The sequence below is a fragment of the Coregonus clupeaformis genome, chromosome 23 (assembly GCF_020615455.1).
Source record: "Coregonus clupeaformis isolate EN_2021a chromosome 23, ASM2061545v1, whole genome shotgun sequence".
Classification (NCBI taxonomy): domain Eukaryota; kingdom Metazoa; phylum Chordata; class Actinopteri; order Salmoniformes; family Salmonidae; genus Coregonus; species Coregonus clupeaformis.
Window position 1 is genome coordinate 5,197,809 of NC_059214.1, and position 14,939 is coordinate 5,212,747.

At 41.7% G+C, this 14,939-nt stretch overlaps 1 protein-coding gene across 1 annotated transcript in view; it reads right to left on the reverse strand.

The window, feature by feature from the left end:
* LOC121582933 (DNA-binding protein SATB2-like) overlaps positions 1-11,950 on the reverse strand; it is a 53,046-nt gene extending 41,096 nt beyond the window's left edge. The window contains exons 1-3 of the mRNA XM_045206400.1: positions 11,720-11,950; positions 2,178-2,393; positions 704-901 (exon numbers count right to left, since the gene is read on the reverse strand). Coding sequence (XP_045062335.1) covers positions 704-901; positions 2,178-2,349 — 370 coding nt within the window. The 5' untranslated portion in view covers positions 2,350-2,393; positions 11,720-11,950. The remainder of the gene's footprint in view (positions 1-703; positions 902-2,177; positions 2,394-11,719) is intronic.
* Between the last annotated feature and the right edge of the window lie 2,989 nt (positions 11,951-14,939).

Sequence of the window (14,939 nt, forward strand, 5' to 3'; positions counted from 1 at the left end):
TTGGGAGCAGTGGGAGGAGTGGAGTGGGTCGAGGGCGTCTCCAGGTTGGGTAACTGGTTTTGCTTTGCCAGAACTATGGCCTGTGTTTACAGGGTTGGAATGTGGAACGGTTCGGTGCCTTTCTTTGTGTGTCTCTGTTGTTTGGTCCGTAGTCATCTTAGGGGTCGACCCGGCAACGTATTTATTTCAGTCGTTGGTCTATATTTGCTCTGTCGTGTAGCGATGTTTGGCTTTACTGTTTTCCTGTTTTCCTGTTGTGGAGGGTTGGAAGCAGCCTTGGTGTGAACTTTCTTGCTTTAGGTCGCACGTAAATTGCGTTCCTTTCGTAACTTGGACCAGCTTACATGAGCCAGTGTTTCTCATCACTGAACTACAAAATGAAGTGTGTTTTGTAATATTGCCAGTAGCAGATTCAGTGATAAACACATGACCGCAAACATTTAAAAGGTGGAGTTGTGATCAGCTCTTTCCAGAAAGGATAATTCTCTGACCCTCTGACCCTCTCACAGGCACACACCTACCCACACACACACAACCCCCCCACCCCACCCCCCTCGCACACACACCACACACACACACAAACACACATACACATACACACACAGACACACACACACACACACACACCTACATACATACATACATACATACATACATACATACACACACTTGCACAAACACACTACTGTCCTATCTGACTCACCTCTCGCCTGCACGGCAGAGTTGTGGGAGTAGCCCAGGGCCACGAGGGCTGTCTCCACCAGCTGGGTGAAGAGGATGTCCTTACGAACCAATACAAACTCAGCATGTCTGTCACCACGCCCATCCCCGTCAGAGACCACACCCCCAGACACGCCACCATCTGCCTGCTCCACTACACAATACACAGGGATCATCAGACCTGGAGAGAGAGAGAGAGAGAGAGAGAGAGAGAGAGAGAGAGGTTGAGGATGGAGAGAGAGATAGAGAGAGACAGAAGAGGGAGACAGGAGGAGGGGGAGAGACAGGGAGAGAGAGACAGGGAGACAGGAGGAGGGGGAGAGAGAGAGACAGGGAGACAGGAGGAGGGGAGGGAGAGAGAGAGAGAGATTGGGGGGAGAGAAAGAGAGAGGGAGGGAGAGGGATAGAGGGAGGGAGATACAGAGAGAGAGAGAGAGAGAGAGAGAGAGAGAGAGAGAGAGGACTCAGTGACAATAAACAACCTTCTCCATTACAGTAAGAAAGACATGGTGAATCAAATACAACATAGGCTCAATAACTTTTAATCATTTAGCAGACACTTATCCAGAGCAATTAGGGTTAAGTGCCTTGCTCAAGGGCACATCGGCAGATTTTTCACCTAGTCGACTCAGGGATTTAAACCAGCGACCTTTCGGTTACTGTCCCAACGCTCTTAACCGCCAGGCTCTCACACACAGCACATATCAATCTATTGCGTAAAGTAATTTTCTGAACCACTCATAACAAATTAAGGACATCATTCTGACGTCTTTTGGAGGTAAAAAAAGAGACCAGTGAATAATTAGATAATTTGCTTTAGTCATGAAACTTTGACTTTTCCAAGCCTGAAACACCCCATCGTACTCAGCTAATCCTCTAGGAGTAGTAATTTGGAGGAATCAATCAAGCTACTGACAGCACAACGACAAATTAACTCCAGCAAACCAAGTCTCATCAGGCACGCTATATCCCAATAACTCAGCTAAGGAGTTGCATGTGTGTTTTGTGTGTGTGTTGTGTGTGTGTGTGTGTGTGTTTGCACAGCACACACGTTTGTGTGTGTTTGTGTGTGGAGTAGCACACGTGTGTATGTGTGCGCATGCATTTGTGGAAGTGTGTGTGTGTGTGTGTCCCTACAAGTGTATATACACTATACATAAACTGCTCTTTGGACTACAGTGTTAGGATAGCATGTGGCCCATTCCACACCGCCATGCTGTGGTTTTAAACAGAGGGGCTGATTTCCCCCAGTTCAAAGACAGCTCCCTCATTAACACTACAGAAAGCCATTCTGAAAGCCATGGCTGTAAGGAGGAATCCTCCCCTCTTCTCTTCTATTCATTCTCCTAAAAATGTCTTAACTAGTGTTTGGGTATAACAGTATTTGTGTGTGTGTGATGGTTCACGTGCATACAGTATGTGTGTGAGTGTACGTGTTCCTCTGTGTGTTCCCCTACCTCCGAGGGGCCGTAGCGGGGTGCCGTTGAGGCGCGTGCGTGTACCCGTGGGGCTCCCGTTGACCTCCAGGCGGCTCATCTTGCCCGGCGGGGGTCCACAGGTGTCCGGGCTGTCCCCTCTCTGCTCGGGACTGTCCCGCAGACAGGGGCTCTCCGTACCACCACGCTCCATCCCCCACCAACCTCCAGGAGGGGCTCCCAACAGAGCGTACGGACCTGCAGACAGGGAGAGAGAGAGAGAGAGAGAGAGAGAGAGAGAGAGAGAGAGAGAGAGAGAGAGAGAGAGAGAGAGAGAGAGAGTTAGAGAGAGAGAGAGAGAGAGAGAGAGAGAGAGAGAGAGAGAGAGAGAAGAGAGAGAATAGTGTGAGGAAGAGAAAATAGAGGAAGCATTTGTTCTTTAGGATGAAGTTGCCCTTGAACATAGGCACTGAACTAGGATCAGTGAACCCTCCCCTAAACTTAGTTTATCTAGGAGGAGAAACACCAGATTAACCTCACATCAGTGTCTACAGGCAACTGTCTACATTTACATTTACATTTTAGTCATTTAGCAGACACTCTTATCCAGATCGACTTACAGGAGCAATTAGGGTTAAGTGCCTTGCTTAAGGGCACATCGACAGATTTTTCACCTAGTCGGCTCGGGGATTAGAACCAGCGTTCGGCTACATCTTACTGGTGTTGACATTGTGGAGCCTCCTCTTTAAATCAGATCAGGGTTTAAATAGTATTTGTTTTCTTTCAGATACATTGAGCGTTTGAAAAGAGCCAGAGGCATTGAGTCAATTGGTTTGCGCTTTTGGGATGATTCCATTGGTTCCATTGTGCTATATATCTGTTGTTTAGCTGGAATGGAATGTTCGTATCTTATTCATCTGACTGTGGTACTGTATGTGGGTGTCTCACCTAGCTATCTTAAGATGAATGCACAAACTGTAAGTAACTCTGGATAAGAGCATCTGCTGAATGACTAACATGTCAAATGTAAATGTTTTACATACAGATCTCATATGACTGTGTTTAATTATTATTTTTTAAATTATATTGTGTACATTTCACTGTAAAATCTAGCAGTACTAATTACTTCTCTGAGAGTGAGGCGAATAGCACATTAGAGGCTGCTGCTGCCTATTGAAATCACTGGCCACTTTAAGAAATGGAACACTAGTCACTTTAATAATGTTTACATGTCTTGCATTACTCATCTCATATGTATATACTGTATTCTATAATATTCTACTGTATCTTAGTCCATGCCGCTCTGTCATTGCTTGTCCATATATGTATATTTTCTTAAATTCCATTCCTTACTAGTTTTGTGTGTATTAGGTATGTGTTGTGAAATTGTTAGATATTACTTGTTAGATATTACTGCACTGTCGGAGCTAGAAGCACAAGCATTTCGCTACACCCGCTATAACATCTGCTAAACACGTGGATGTGACAAATATAATTTGATTTGATTTGATATATAGCGTTTAGCAAAAAAACGAACATTATTTGTCTCTCTGAAATGAAACCATCAAGTGATAGATTTTAAACAAATACATGTCTGTCATTGAACAACCCCATGCCATGGTTAAATAGTGAAAAGACACACCCCTTTCGTCATTTTCTTTAAACAATAAAAGCTCATTTCTCAACATGTCTGAAAATGGATAAATAGCGTTTTGAAATTAATCTCTTCATTTGCGTCAGACTCTCACACTGAGATGACAGCTTCATCAGCTCATGTTGTGTTGGAGGCGAGGAGGCGTGAGGGCTGCGGCCATTGTTTCCCTGTGACCCATCAACCCTCCCAGACTGAAGACATTACAGATGACAAGAGCAGAAAAAGAGGACCACAACAAACAAACAGAAACTCACCAGGCTCTTTCCTGTAAATAATACAGGTGACTGCTATCAGACTCTATAGTCATCTACACAGCACTCTAAAATCAGCCATACATACAATCTGGGAACACATGACCACATCTCGTGCTAGGTAGGCCTATGAATGTTCTACATTTTACAGACACTCGTACCCAGAGCGACTTACAGGAGCAATTAGGGTTAAGTGCCTTGCTCAAGGGCACATTGACAGATGTTTTCCCCCACATTGTTGGCTCTGGGATTTGAACCAGCAACCTTTCAGTTACTGGCCCAACGCCCTGTCTGTCATAAGAGATTATACAGTATATGTAGGTCTACTGTTTGACCAAAAGGCTATGCCACTAATCTAGGGGGTGATAGTTGGCTTTTTAAGCAAGGTTACTCATAACAACAGGCTATAACTTGACGCACTACTTTCAAGACATAAAGGTTCCCAATTCAAAACATTAATCCATAGAAGCTCACATGAGCAACCATCTTCACTCCAACATAAGAACTTCTGAGCTAAAGTAACTGGTGCCTCTAACGGACGGAGGTGGTTTGTAACCTTGAGCAACCGTATCTGAGACCTGAAGACTTGCGTTGGCTGTCTGACTTTAGCTCACCAGGCTAACACAGTCTTGTGGCCGGCAGGACAACCGGGTTCAAACCCCTGTCTGTCACACCACTATTATAGAAGTAGGAGCAGTCTGCTGCCTATCTGGCTTCAGCTCAGCGGGCTAACACAGTCCCGTGGTGTGCAGGAGACACGGGTTCGAACCCCAGTCTGTCACCACCCTCTAGACGTAAAGGGGCAGTCTGCTGTCTGTCATGCAGTCTGATGTGTTTGTTTCACAATCTGTGGTTTCCCCTGGCATGATAATTAACCTATTCTGGCCTGAAAGCAGCACATGGTGACAATAAAACACACATGCCAAATTAATAACAGCCTTTAAAAAGATCCTTCCAACACAAACTCAGAATATTGTAATACGGAAGAACCCGAGCCGCCTCTCCCTCTGTTTTACTGCAAAGACCAGTCACTTTCTTTCTTTCCCATAGGACTGCATAGCGGAGGCATCCTGGGCTGGACAGTGAAGGGATACAGCCACGTCAGATCATAGGGACCTGGGTGATCTGAGGCAGCAGTCTAATACAATTTTCATGTTGACCTGAACTGTACTGTGCTGGCTCAGATAATTTATTTCCCCACCCCTGGTCTCTACCTCTCTGGTCCAGCCACCACACATCATGCTATGGGACCAGATCCCTGGTCTCTCCCTCTCTGGTCCAGCCACCACACATCATGCTATGGGTCCAGACCCCTGGTCTCTACCTCTCTGGTCCAGCCACCACACATCATGCTATGGGTCCAGACCCCTGGTCTCTACCTCTCTGGTCCAGCCACCACACATCATGCTATGGGACCAGATCCCTGGTCTCTCCCTCTCTGGTCCAGAACCACACACCATGCTATGGGACCAGATCCCTGGTCTCTCCTTCTCTGGTCCAGCCACCACACACCATGCTATGGGACCAGATCCCTGGTCTCTCCTTCTCTGGTCCAGAACCACACATCATACTATGGGACCAGATCCCTGGTCTCTCCTTCTCTGGTCCAGAACCACACACCATGCTATGGGACCAGATCCCTGGTCTCTCCTTCTCTGGTCCAGAACCACACACCATGCTATGGGACCAGATCCCTGGTCTCTCCCTCTCTGGTCCAGCCACCACACACCATGCTATGGGACCAGATCCCTGAGAGCTAGCCTACTATGGGAGAGCTAGGCCTGATTGGAGAGCATTGTGTATTTAAAAGCTTATAAATCTTAACAGCTCTTGACTAAACACACTATTTTTCTCTCTCTCACCCCCCTCCCCCCTTCCCCCTCGTTGTAGATCTGCTTCTGATAAACACTTCTGCATGGGATTTGGGAAAGGCAGACGCAGGATTAAACACCTCCCCTCCGCCCCCCATCCTCTCTGCACCCAGAGTCATTAATAGGGAGAAATTATTACCAGACATGTATGAAGGGGAAGGATATGTGTTGGGAGTCTCTACCCCTGGGAGACCCTGCCATCATAGGTCTGGAGTTGAGAAGAGAAAAAGAGATGAGAAACACTCTCTCTCTCTCTCTCTCTCTCTCTCTCTCTCTCTCTCTCTCTCTCTCTCTCTCTCTCTCTCTCTCTCTCTCTTTCTCTCTCTCACTCTCTCTCACTCTCTCTCTTTCTCTCTCTCTCTCACTCTCTCTCACTCTCTCTCTCTCTCTCTCACTCTCTCTCTCTCTCTCTCTCTCTCTCTCTCTCTCTCTCTCTCTCTCTCTCTCTCTCTCTCTCTCTCTCTCTCTCTCTCTCTCTCTCTCTCTCTCTCTCTCTCTCTCTCTCCCACATTTTAGTGTTCGCAGTTCTTCACTTAATCTCTCATCACACCAGTCCTATCCTGTGAGTTTGTCCAGTGGCCAGCTATCAGACTGATGGAATGGATGGATGTCTATCAGTACAGTAGATCTCCTCCTGATAACATCTGATGACATCACACAGCCCTGCCCTCCAGCTTTGATCCACATGACTACATCAGAACAAGGGCTGTGTCACAAATGAGCACCCTATTCCTATAGAGGCTCTGGTCAAACCTAGTGCACTATAGGGAATAGGGTACCATTTGTGATGCACCCAGGGGCTTATTGTTTGTCTGTTAAGGTTTAATAATAACTGAGTTTTGTCTATATTTTGTCTTACAGAGGGATTTGTATCTTGTATTTGTCTTTCCGTGTTTCAGGTAGTTCATGTTACTGTCACTATAACATATTTTATCAACACATTGAGTAACCAAACAAAAGAGTCCTGTACTCTTAGATGCTGTAGACAAACCCCACATTGAGAGTATTATGTCTGAATTATTACAAGAGCTCGGAGGATGATGGAACTTTCACAACGCATTAGGCTTGACGGAATGTGTGACGGAGTTGACAGTTGATCTCTTAGGATGTTTACAGCTACTCAGTCATTGAGACTGTTGAAATATATGACTGATATAACTGACTAGAAGTGAACAACGCACCACTACGTGATATTTATGGTCTGATGATGAAAATGACCATATAGAAAAGGGGTTTTAAAGACTAAGATTTAAAACCACTGAAATATTATATATGTTTATATTTCTATAGGTGTCTGTTAGGTGTTGTTCCTTCCTCTTATTGTTGTCATTATAGAATATAATAATAATAATAATAATAATAATAATAATAATAATAATAATAATAATAATAATCAAGATTATGCTGTACGCTCTTAGAATTAGTGACTCGAGGAACACTGGAGATCCTCAAGGAACCCCTGGAGTTCCTCAAGAAACCATTGCTAGTCAATGCTTCATATTTGCACCTTCGGTTAGTTGAGGGGTTCTTGGAGGAACCTTTAATGGGTCAATGTAGCAACGGGATCCTGGAGGAACCCTATAATAATAAATAAATAATATGCCATTTAGCAGACGCTTTTATCCAAAGCGACTTACAGTCATGCGTGCATACATTTTTTTTTGTGTATGGGTGGTCCCGGGGATCGAACCCACTACCTTGGCGTTACAAAGCGCCGTGCTCTACCAGCTGAGTGTGGCTTAGTAGGGGCGTGGCTTTAAGATATATATATTTTTGGGCCACCCATTAGAGTAAATGTCATTCTTGTTCACCAGTTCTGTTGTATTGCCATCACATGTTAAGTTTGAACATTGACAGTTTTGTAACTTCAATGAGCCGAAAAGAGGCTTTGCAAATCCCAAAGTAGGAATAGATACCACTTTTTTACCAATTTTATGTAATCAGCAATGTTAATATTATATTAGAATATGTAATATATATAAATATTCAAGGAACATTTTAATTTGCAGTGTACAAACTCAACATGATGAACAGGAATGACATGTATGCTAACAAGTCACCAAAAATAACTATTTGAAAGTAACGCCTCTAATCTGATAGGCTGCCACCTCTACAATATATTATTAAAAGGTTCAAAATCGAACCCCTCCCATCACAAAAAGGTTCGGTTTGAACCTTTACACAGGGGTTCCTTGAAGACCCTTTTCAGAGGGGGTTCCTCAAGGAACCTTTTTCAACCGGAAAGGTTCTGCCGGTGTGGCAACCCAAAAGGTTCTTCCAGGCACCATTACTTCTAAGAGTGTAGCATATGTAGCACATTTTACACATATTAACACGTTCACTAGGAATAATGACTTGAACTCTGACCCTGGCCTCATGCATTCTCAATATAAACATACACACACACAAGCACACACACACACACACACACACACACAGAAACCACTTCAAGCATACAATGCTGGGAGACTGTACAGACACATAGAGACCACACACACTAGAGCATACTACACTCACTCACATGGATGCAAAATGTACTCGACAACATAGTAACACACAGTCATACCATTCACTGTGAACAACCAGTACTGCATAAGTCATGCATTTACCATATGTTATTGAAGTACCATTCAATTATTTTATCTTCTGAATACCTCTTAATGCTAGTTTGATAACTTGTTTCAACTCAAACATTAACTCAAACATGGAGTCAATTGGTGGAATTTAATCAAACCTGCACATCGACTTGGTACTGATACCCCTTGTATATACAGTGCAATCGGAAAGTATTCAGACCCCTTCCCTTTTTCCACATTTTGTTACGGTACAGCCTTATTCTAAAATATATTAAATAAAACATGTTCCTCATCAATCTACACGCAATACCCCGTAATGACAAAGCAAAAACAGCAAACTGAGCAATCGGGGGAGAAGGGCCTTGGTCAGGGAGATGACCAAGAACCCGATGGTCACTCTAACAGAGCTCCAGAGTTCCTCTGTGGAGCTGGGAGAACCTTCCAGAAGGATAACCATCTCTGCAGCACTCCACCAATCAGGCCTTTATGGTAGAGTGGCCAGACGGAAGCCACTCCTCAATAAAAGGCACATGACAGACCACTTGGAGTTTGCCAAAAGGCAACTAAAGGACTGTCAGACCATGAGAAACAAGATTCTCTGGTCTGATGAAACCAAGATTAAACTATTTGGCCTGAATGCCAAGCGTCACGTCTGGAGGAAACCTGGCACCATCCCTACGGTGAAGCATGGTGGTGGCAGCATCATGCTGTGGGGATGTTTTTCAGCAGCAGGGACTGGGAGACTAGTCAGGATCAAGGGAAAGATGAACAGAGCAAAATACTGAGAGATTCTTGATGAAAACCTGCTCCAGAGTGCTCAGGACCTCAGACTGGGGCGACGATTCACCTTCCAACAGGACAACGACCCCTAAGCACACAGCCAAAACAACGCAGGAGTGGCTTTGGGACAAGTCTCTGAATGTCCTTGAGTGGCCCAGCCAGAGCCCGGACTTTAACCCGATCTAACATCTCTGGAGAGACCTGAAAATAGCTGTGCAGTGACGCTCCCCATCCAACCTGACAGAGCTTGAGAGGATCTGCAGAGAAGAATGGGAGAAACTCGCCAAATACAGGTGTGCCAAGCTTGTAGCGTCATACCCAAGAAGGCCCAAGGCTGTAATCGCTGCCAAAGATGCTTCAACAAAGTACTGAGTAAAGTGTCTGAATACTTATGTAAATGTGATATTTACGTTTTCTTTATTTTATACATTTGCACACAAAACATTTAACCTGTTTTTGCTTTGCCATTATGGGGTATTGTGTGAAGATTGATGAGGGAAAAAACAAATTTAATCCATTTTAAAATAAGGCTGTAACGTAACAAAATGTGGAAAAAGTCAAGGGGTCTGAATACTTTCCGAATGCACTGTAGCCAAGTTATCATTACTCATTGTGAATGCATTATTACTTTTATTATTACCGTTTTACTTTTCTATTATTTCTCTATTTGTTTTCCTCTGCATTGTTGGGAAGGGCGTTAAGTAAGCGTTTCACTGGTAGTCTACACCTGTTGTTTATGAAGCATGTGATGAATAAAAATAGGATTTGATTTGATTTAACCGTTTAACTGTATGTTTAATGAGGGAGACACACCCATGGTAAGAGGCCTAGATTTTGCATGTCTTTTTTGTGAACAGGTTACATTTCAGGCCATAGTACTGTATTACACAGGATCAAATAATGTTAAAATAGGAAAAGGGTAAGGGGCATTTCATTTTTTTTTTTTAATAGTCAAGCCCTGAAGTTTTTATTTTGGGGAGAGAAATGGAGAAGAAAGCTGGAGGAACAACTTTTTTTCTCTCCACTTGGCATACTGCAGTGAAAACAAGTTTATCCAAATGAAACCGGCATTTTGATGGGACCACTAAATTACTGTTGTTGACATTTTTGGGGACAGTATGTTTTGTCATGCTGAGAGCAACGTTGCTATTTCTCTGGCTGTAAAAACGTTTGAGCAAAAAATGTGCCCTGTCCACTCACTAGGCCAGTTTATAAATGTTACATTTTAGCTGACGTTTTTATTAAACATTGTAGACATTTTTGCAGGGTAGGGTGATTATGTATTCGCCTTATGGTGAAAGACAACAGCTCGCTCTGGTTGCTCATTTGTTTATCTTAAACTTATGAATATTCAAAAGCGCTAAAATTCATGAATTTGACCGGTAACATGTTCTGGTAAAACATTTCAATGCAGTTGAGAGTATACACATGTAAAAGTATTGATGTGTCAACGTCTCAATCAAAAACTAGCTCTATAGGCTGGACCTATAGCCAATGGTTTGACTCGGGACACTACGTCTTTTACTTTTATAAATTAAAAGTTCAATTAAAAGTCTAAAAGTAGAGTAATAAGTCAGTAGCACTCCATTTTCAAACTCCAAAACGAAACAAAGTTCACTAAAATAATGCATGTTGGATATCTAGGTACGCAATGTGATAAATTGTCCTAAATGAATTAGCATGTACCTGATACCTATAGCCTATACCTGATACTAACCCGTGCTAAATGTATTTTGCAGTCTACACAATTAGTTCGTTTTTGTTTTGCGTAATGATTTAATCAGAACGTGCACAGTCCTCAAGTACAATTATAAAAGTATAATATTTATTATAATTATAATAATTGTCAGTAGTAAAGCTGTTGATCAACTTTATTTTTTAGTGTGGAATGTATAGTCTACATTAATTTTTTTCTGAAACCTAAAGGTGTTAGGCTACATGAAAAAATCTAAATATGAGATAATATAATCCAAATTAAATAGTATTATCATAGCTAATAATAGTTATTATATGGTAGCCTAATGATAGATTATTTACGCTAAATTATCGCCAAAACATTGACACCTTGCTTATAATTTGTATTCTTTTGCCCATTTAGCCTATTCTTTTTAACAGTCAGTTATTCAGGCTAGACGTACGACCAGAACATTGTTGACACATTGATTACATTTACATTGTATTGGGCCTAATATTAACGATCATTTATTAATATCATTTTTATCCTTTAAAATATTAGTATTACTATTATAATTAGGCCTTAAACCATTGTTGTTACTATCATTGTTATAAATTGACACCTAATATTATTATTATTATTATTATTATTATTATTATTATTATTATTATTATTATTATTATTATTAGTTTTTGTAATGTTGGTAAAGTAGGCTAAAGCTGACTGAAATGGTGAAGCTCACAATAAAAAATAATTGGGTGAAGAAGTTTTACTCACTGTTTACGCGGTGTCTATACCTCGCCTGGTTGGGAAGAAAGCTCTGTCCATTGATGATAAGTATTGAATCCAGGGCTGGACTTGGGGATGTTTCGGGGAGCAGAAGTCGGTTATCCGTCACTCGGAGCTCGACGGTTCTTCACCGCGCTTTACTTGAGTTTGATAGCAAAGCAGCTTGACAGAGCGCGAGCGAGAGGACGATAGAGAAGGCAGATACAGGAAATACGCTCCGTGTGCTTGCTTGCGAGTTTGTTTGTGTGTGAAGGGGGTGGTGAGAGAGAGAGAGAGAGAGAGAGAGAGACCTCACAGTCGGAGCTCCTAGATTGAACAGCCAACCACCAAAACAGCCTATAATGCGCTCGAGGGGGATGGACGACAGGCAGCACAAATCAAGATTCCGCGTTTGTTCCTTTATTCCTTGCTTTCCAGAGGATATGAAGTTAGAACGTCTTTACTTTGTCTTTACTACCGGAGCCATAGATGGGCTAAAGGAATAGTGGAAGCAGCGAGGTAACCAAATATCGGACCGTTGGTTATGCTGCAGATGATAGGAGAGAGGGAGTAAACGGAGACTTCGATTGACAGGGAGCGAGAGAGGAGGTACCAGCTGCTATTACGATATAAAGGAGGAGGTATCAGAGGCAATTATACTGTATATCCATTCATCATCAGCCATTGGCCTTCGTAACATTGCACATGGACGGCCTTCATGCTAATCAAAATTGAGCTCCTCACTTTTGAGCAGGTGATCCAAAAATATCTGGAATGGCAACAATTTACATTGGCCGATCATCACAATATCGGGGTGCAATCTATCTCCTCTCAATTGTGGACTTTCAAGAGATAATTCTGACCCATCATGTAGCCTACAGTCAAACGCTCAACCCGAATTGTCTGAACTGGTATTTAAACAGAATAAAGATTGTATAGCGTTTGCCTTGTTCGTAACGGCGTTATAATGTCCTCCTCAACGTGCCATACATATGCCTAAAACTCATTCAATAATTAAGATAAAATGTCTAACATAATTCAAATCAAATCCTATATCAAGACTATAGCTGTAAGTCGCTTTGGATAAAAGCGTCTGCTAAATGGCATATTATATTATTATTATATTATAGCAGTCAGATGAGTGTTGTAAATGTAGGGTTGGTTTCACTCACATCCTATTAACTAAGCTAAGTCTGATTAAATGTTTTTCCAATCTTGTTGAGGAAAAAGATGCACGAGCAATTAGTAAATTAGTGTAATCAAGAATGTATCTCATTGATTCTCACCACACACACACACACACACACACACACACACACACACACACATACACACACACACACACACGCACACACTTATGATATACTTAATTCACATGTATAGGGTATAAGCCTATTCTATGCTGTATAGCCTGATAAAATAGTCTAACATTTTCACAAGACAGACCCAGGGCCTACATAAACGCCATGTGTTAAAATATTTTGTTCATCGACTATAAAAACAGCGTCCTCGTTGCCAACAGTTTTATAGGCTTACAACTGATACCTAGATAGTCTATATATAACGTGTTAGGCATCGGCGTACATAATGTCTGTACAAACGAACATTCCCACTGTGTTGGTGGCATGTTAAATGACTGTTGTAAATTGGCCGCGGCCAAAGGTTTTCTGCAGCTAGGCCTACAGACCTATATTTTCTGTGAGTGCTTGCGTTTTTTTTCTGTGAGTGCATGACATACCTTATTTTCCTTTGATTTCTAAGTTTAAATTACATTTAATTATAATGTTGTTCACGTTGTTATGAAATATTACAGTTTTTGTCAGGGGCATAAAACGTTTAGTAGTCAACGAAATTGCATATCAATAAACCACACAAGCTACCATATCAATCAAAATACCAACATGCAGCAATGAGATACAGTCAAGAAGTTTAGTGTTTATAAGCCTACCGTACGTGCGACATGTTTTTAGACAACCTGCACCAGGCCGTCGAAATTGTATGCAATACAATGTTTAAAGAATTACAAAATGGAGCTTTGTTTCTCACATGAGTTGGATACTTGCAACTCGCAGACTGAATTTTGACAGTCCATCGCCACAAGTAAGTCGGCCACCAACCAACCTAGTTGACGATGCTTTTTATTGGCTATGGTGACACTTGTGTTAGTAGAATGAATATCCAAGAGAGACAGAGGGCTCAGAACTAGTGGCAGCATTTGCGAGTGCCATTCATATGACGTGAAAACAGCGCGACCCTATGGGCATTTTACACTGTCATCAAAAAGCCTCAACTTTGCCTTTTACAAGTCTTCACAAACAATCATTATTCTCTTACCTCCAACAACCAACCATAAATAAAATAAGTTAAATGCAATTTATATAATTTCGCCTAGTTTGATTTCTGTGGACTAACCGGTCTCTTGATTTATGTAGTTACCACTTTGAAGGACATTCCGTAACCTATAACTAATGTGTAGCTTACATTTCGTTAATTGTAACGTTGTTACTGATACTTTTTCGATTCCAGAATGTCTCAATAGGACATATATACATTTTTATATAGTTGCCAATAAGGGAATGGTGTAATTTATTAGACAAATAGTCTTAAGTAATCTAATAACCAAATGTTTCTTTTTTTATTTCGCAATTAGTATATGGTGGCTTAAAACATTAGTCCAAACTATATTCACAACAGTAGGTTAGTGATTGTAACCAAAACTATACTTTCTTTATAATTAGTCTTATCTTGACGCATGAGTCTACAGCGTTTGATACTTTAATTAAGATTGTTTGCCTATTTCGTTATTTCATTGTTAGGATATTTAAAAATAAATAAATAATTATTGAACTCTGGAAAATGACATCTTTCCAATTAATGTGAATTGACAATGACCTTTGGCACATAATTAGCCTGGTTGCGGTCTCTGTTCAGCTATTTATTACATTCCACTCCTTGGCACTCCTGTCATTTGTCTTGTGGCAAGGAGTGGAACGTTAGCTAAAAGGACTGGTACCTAGACTAGCACATAATGTCAGAGGGTACATTTTTGTCTGTGCTTTATTGAACGACTTTACCTCAAAAACGACAATTGTATGTTAGCCTATTAGCAACACCACCAATCCGAGGAATAATAATCATGTGTGCATAGAACAAGAAAAGGAAAATGAAACCTAACATAAAAAAACACCAATTGTTTTTCCAGACGAGGAAAATATTGTTCAAAGGCCAT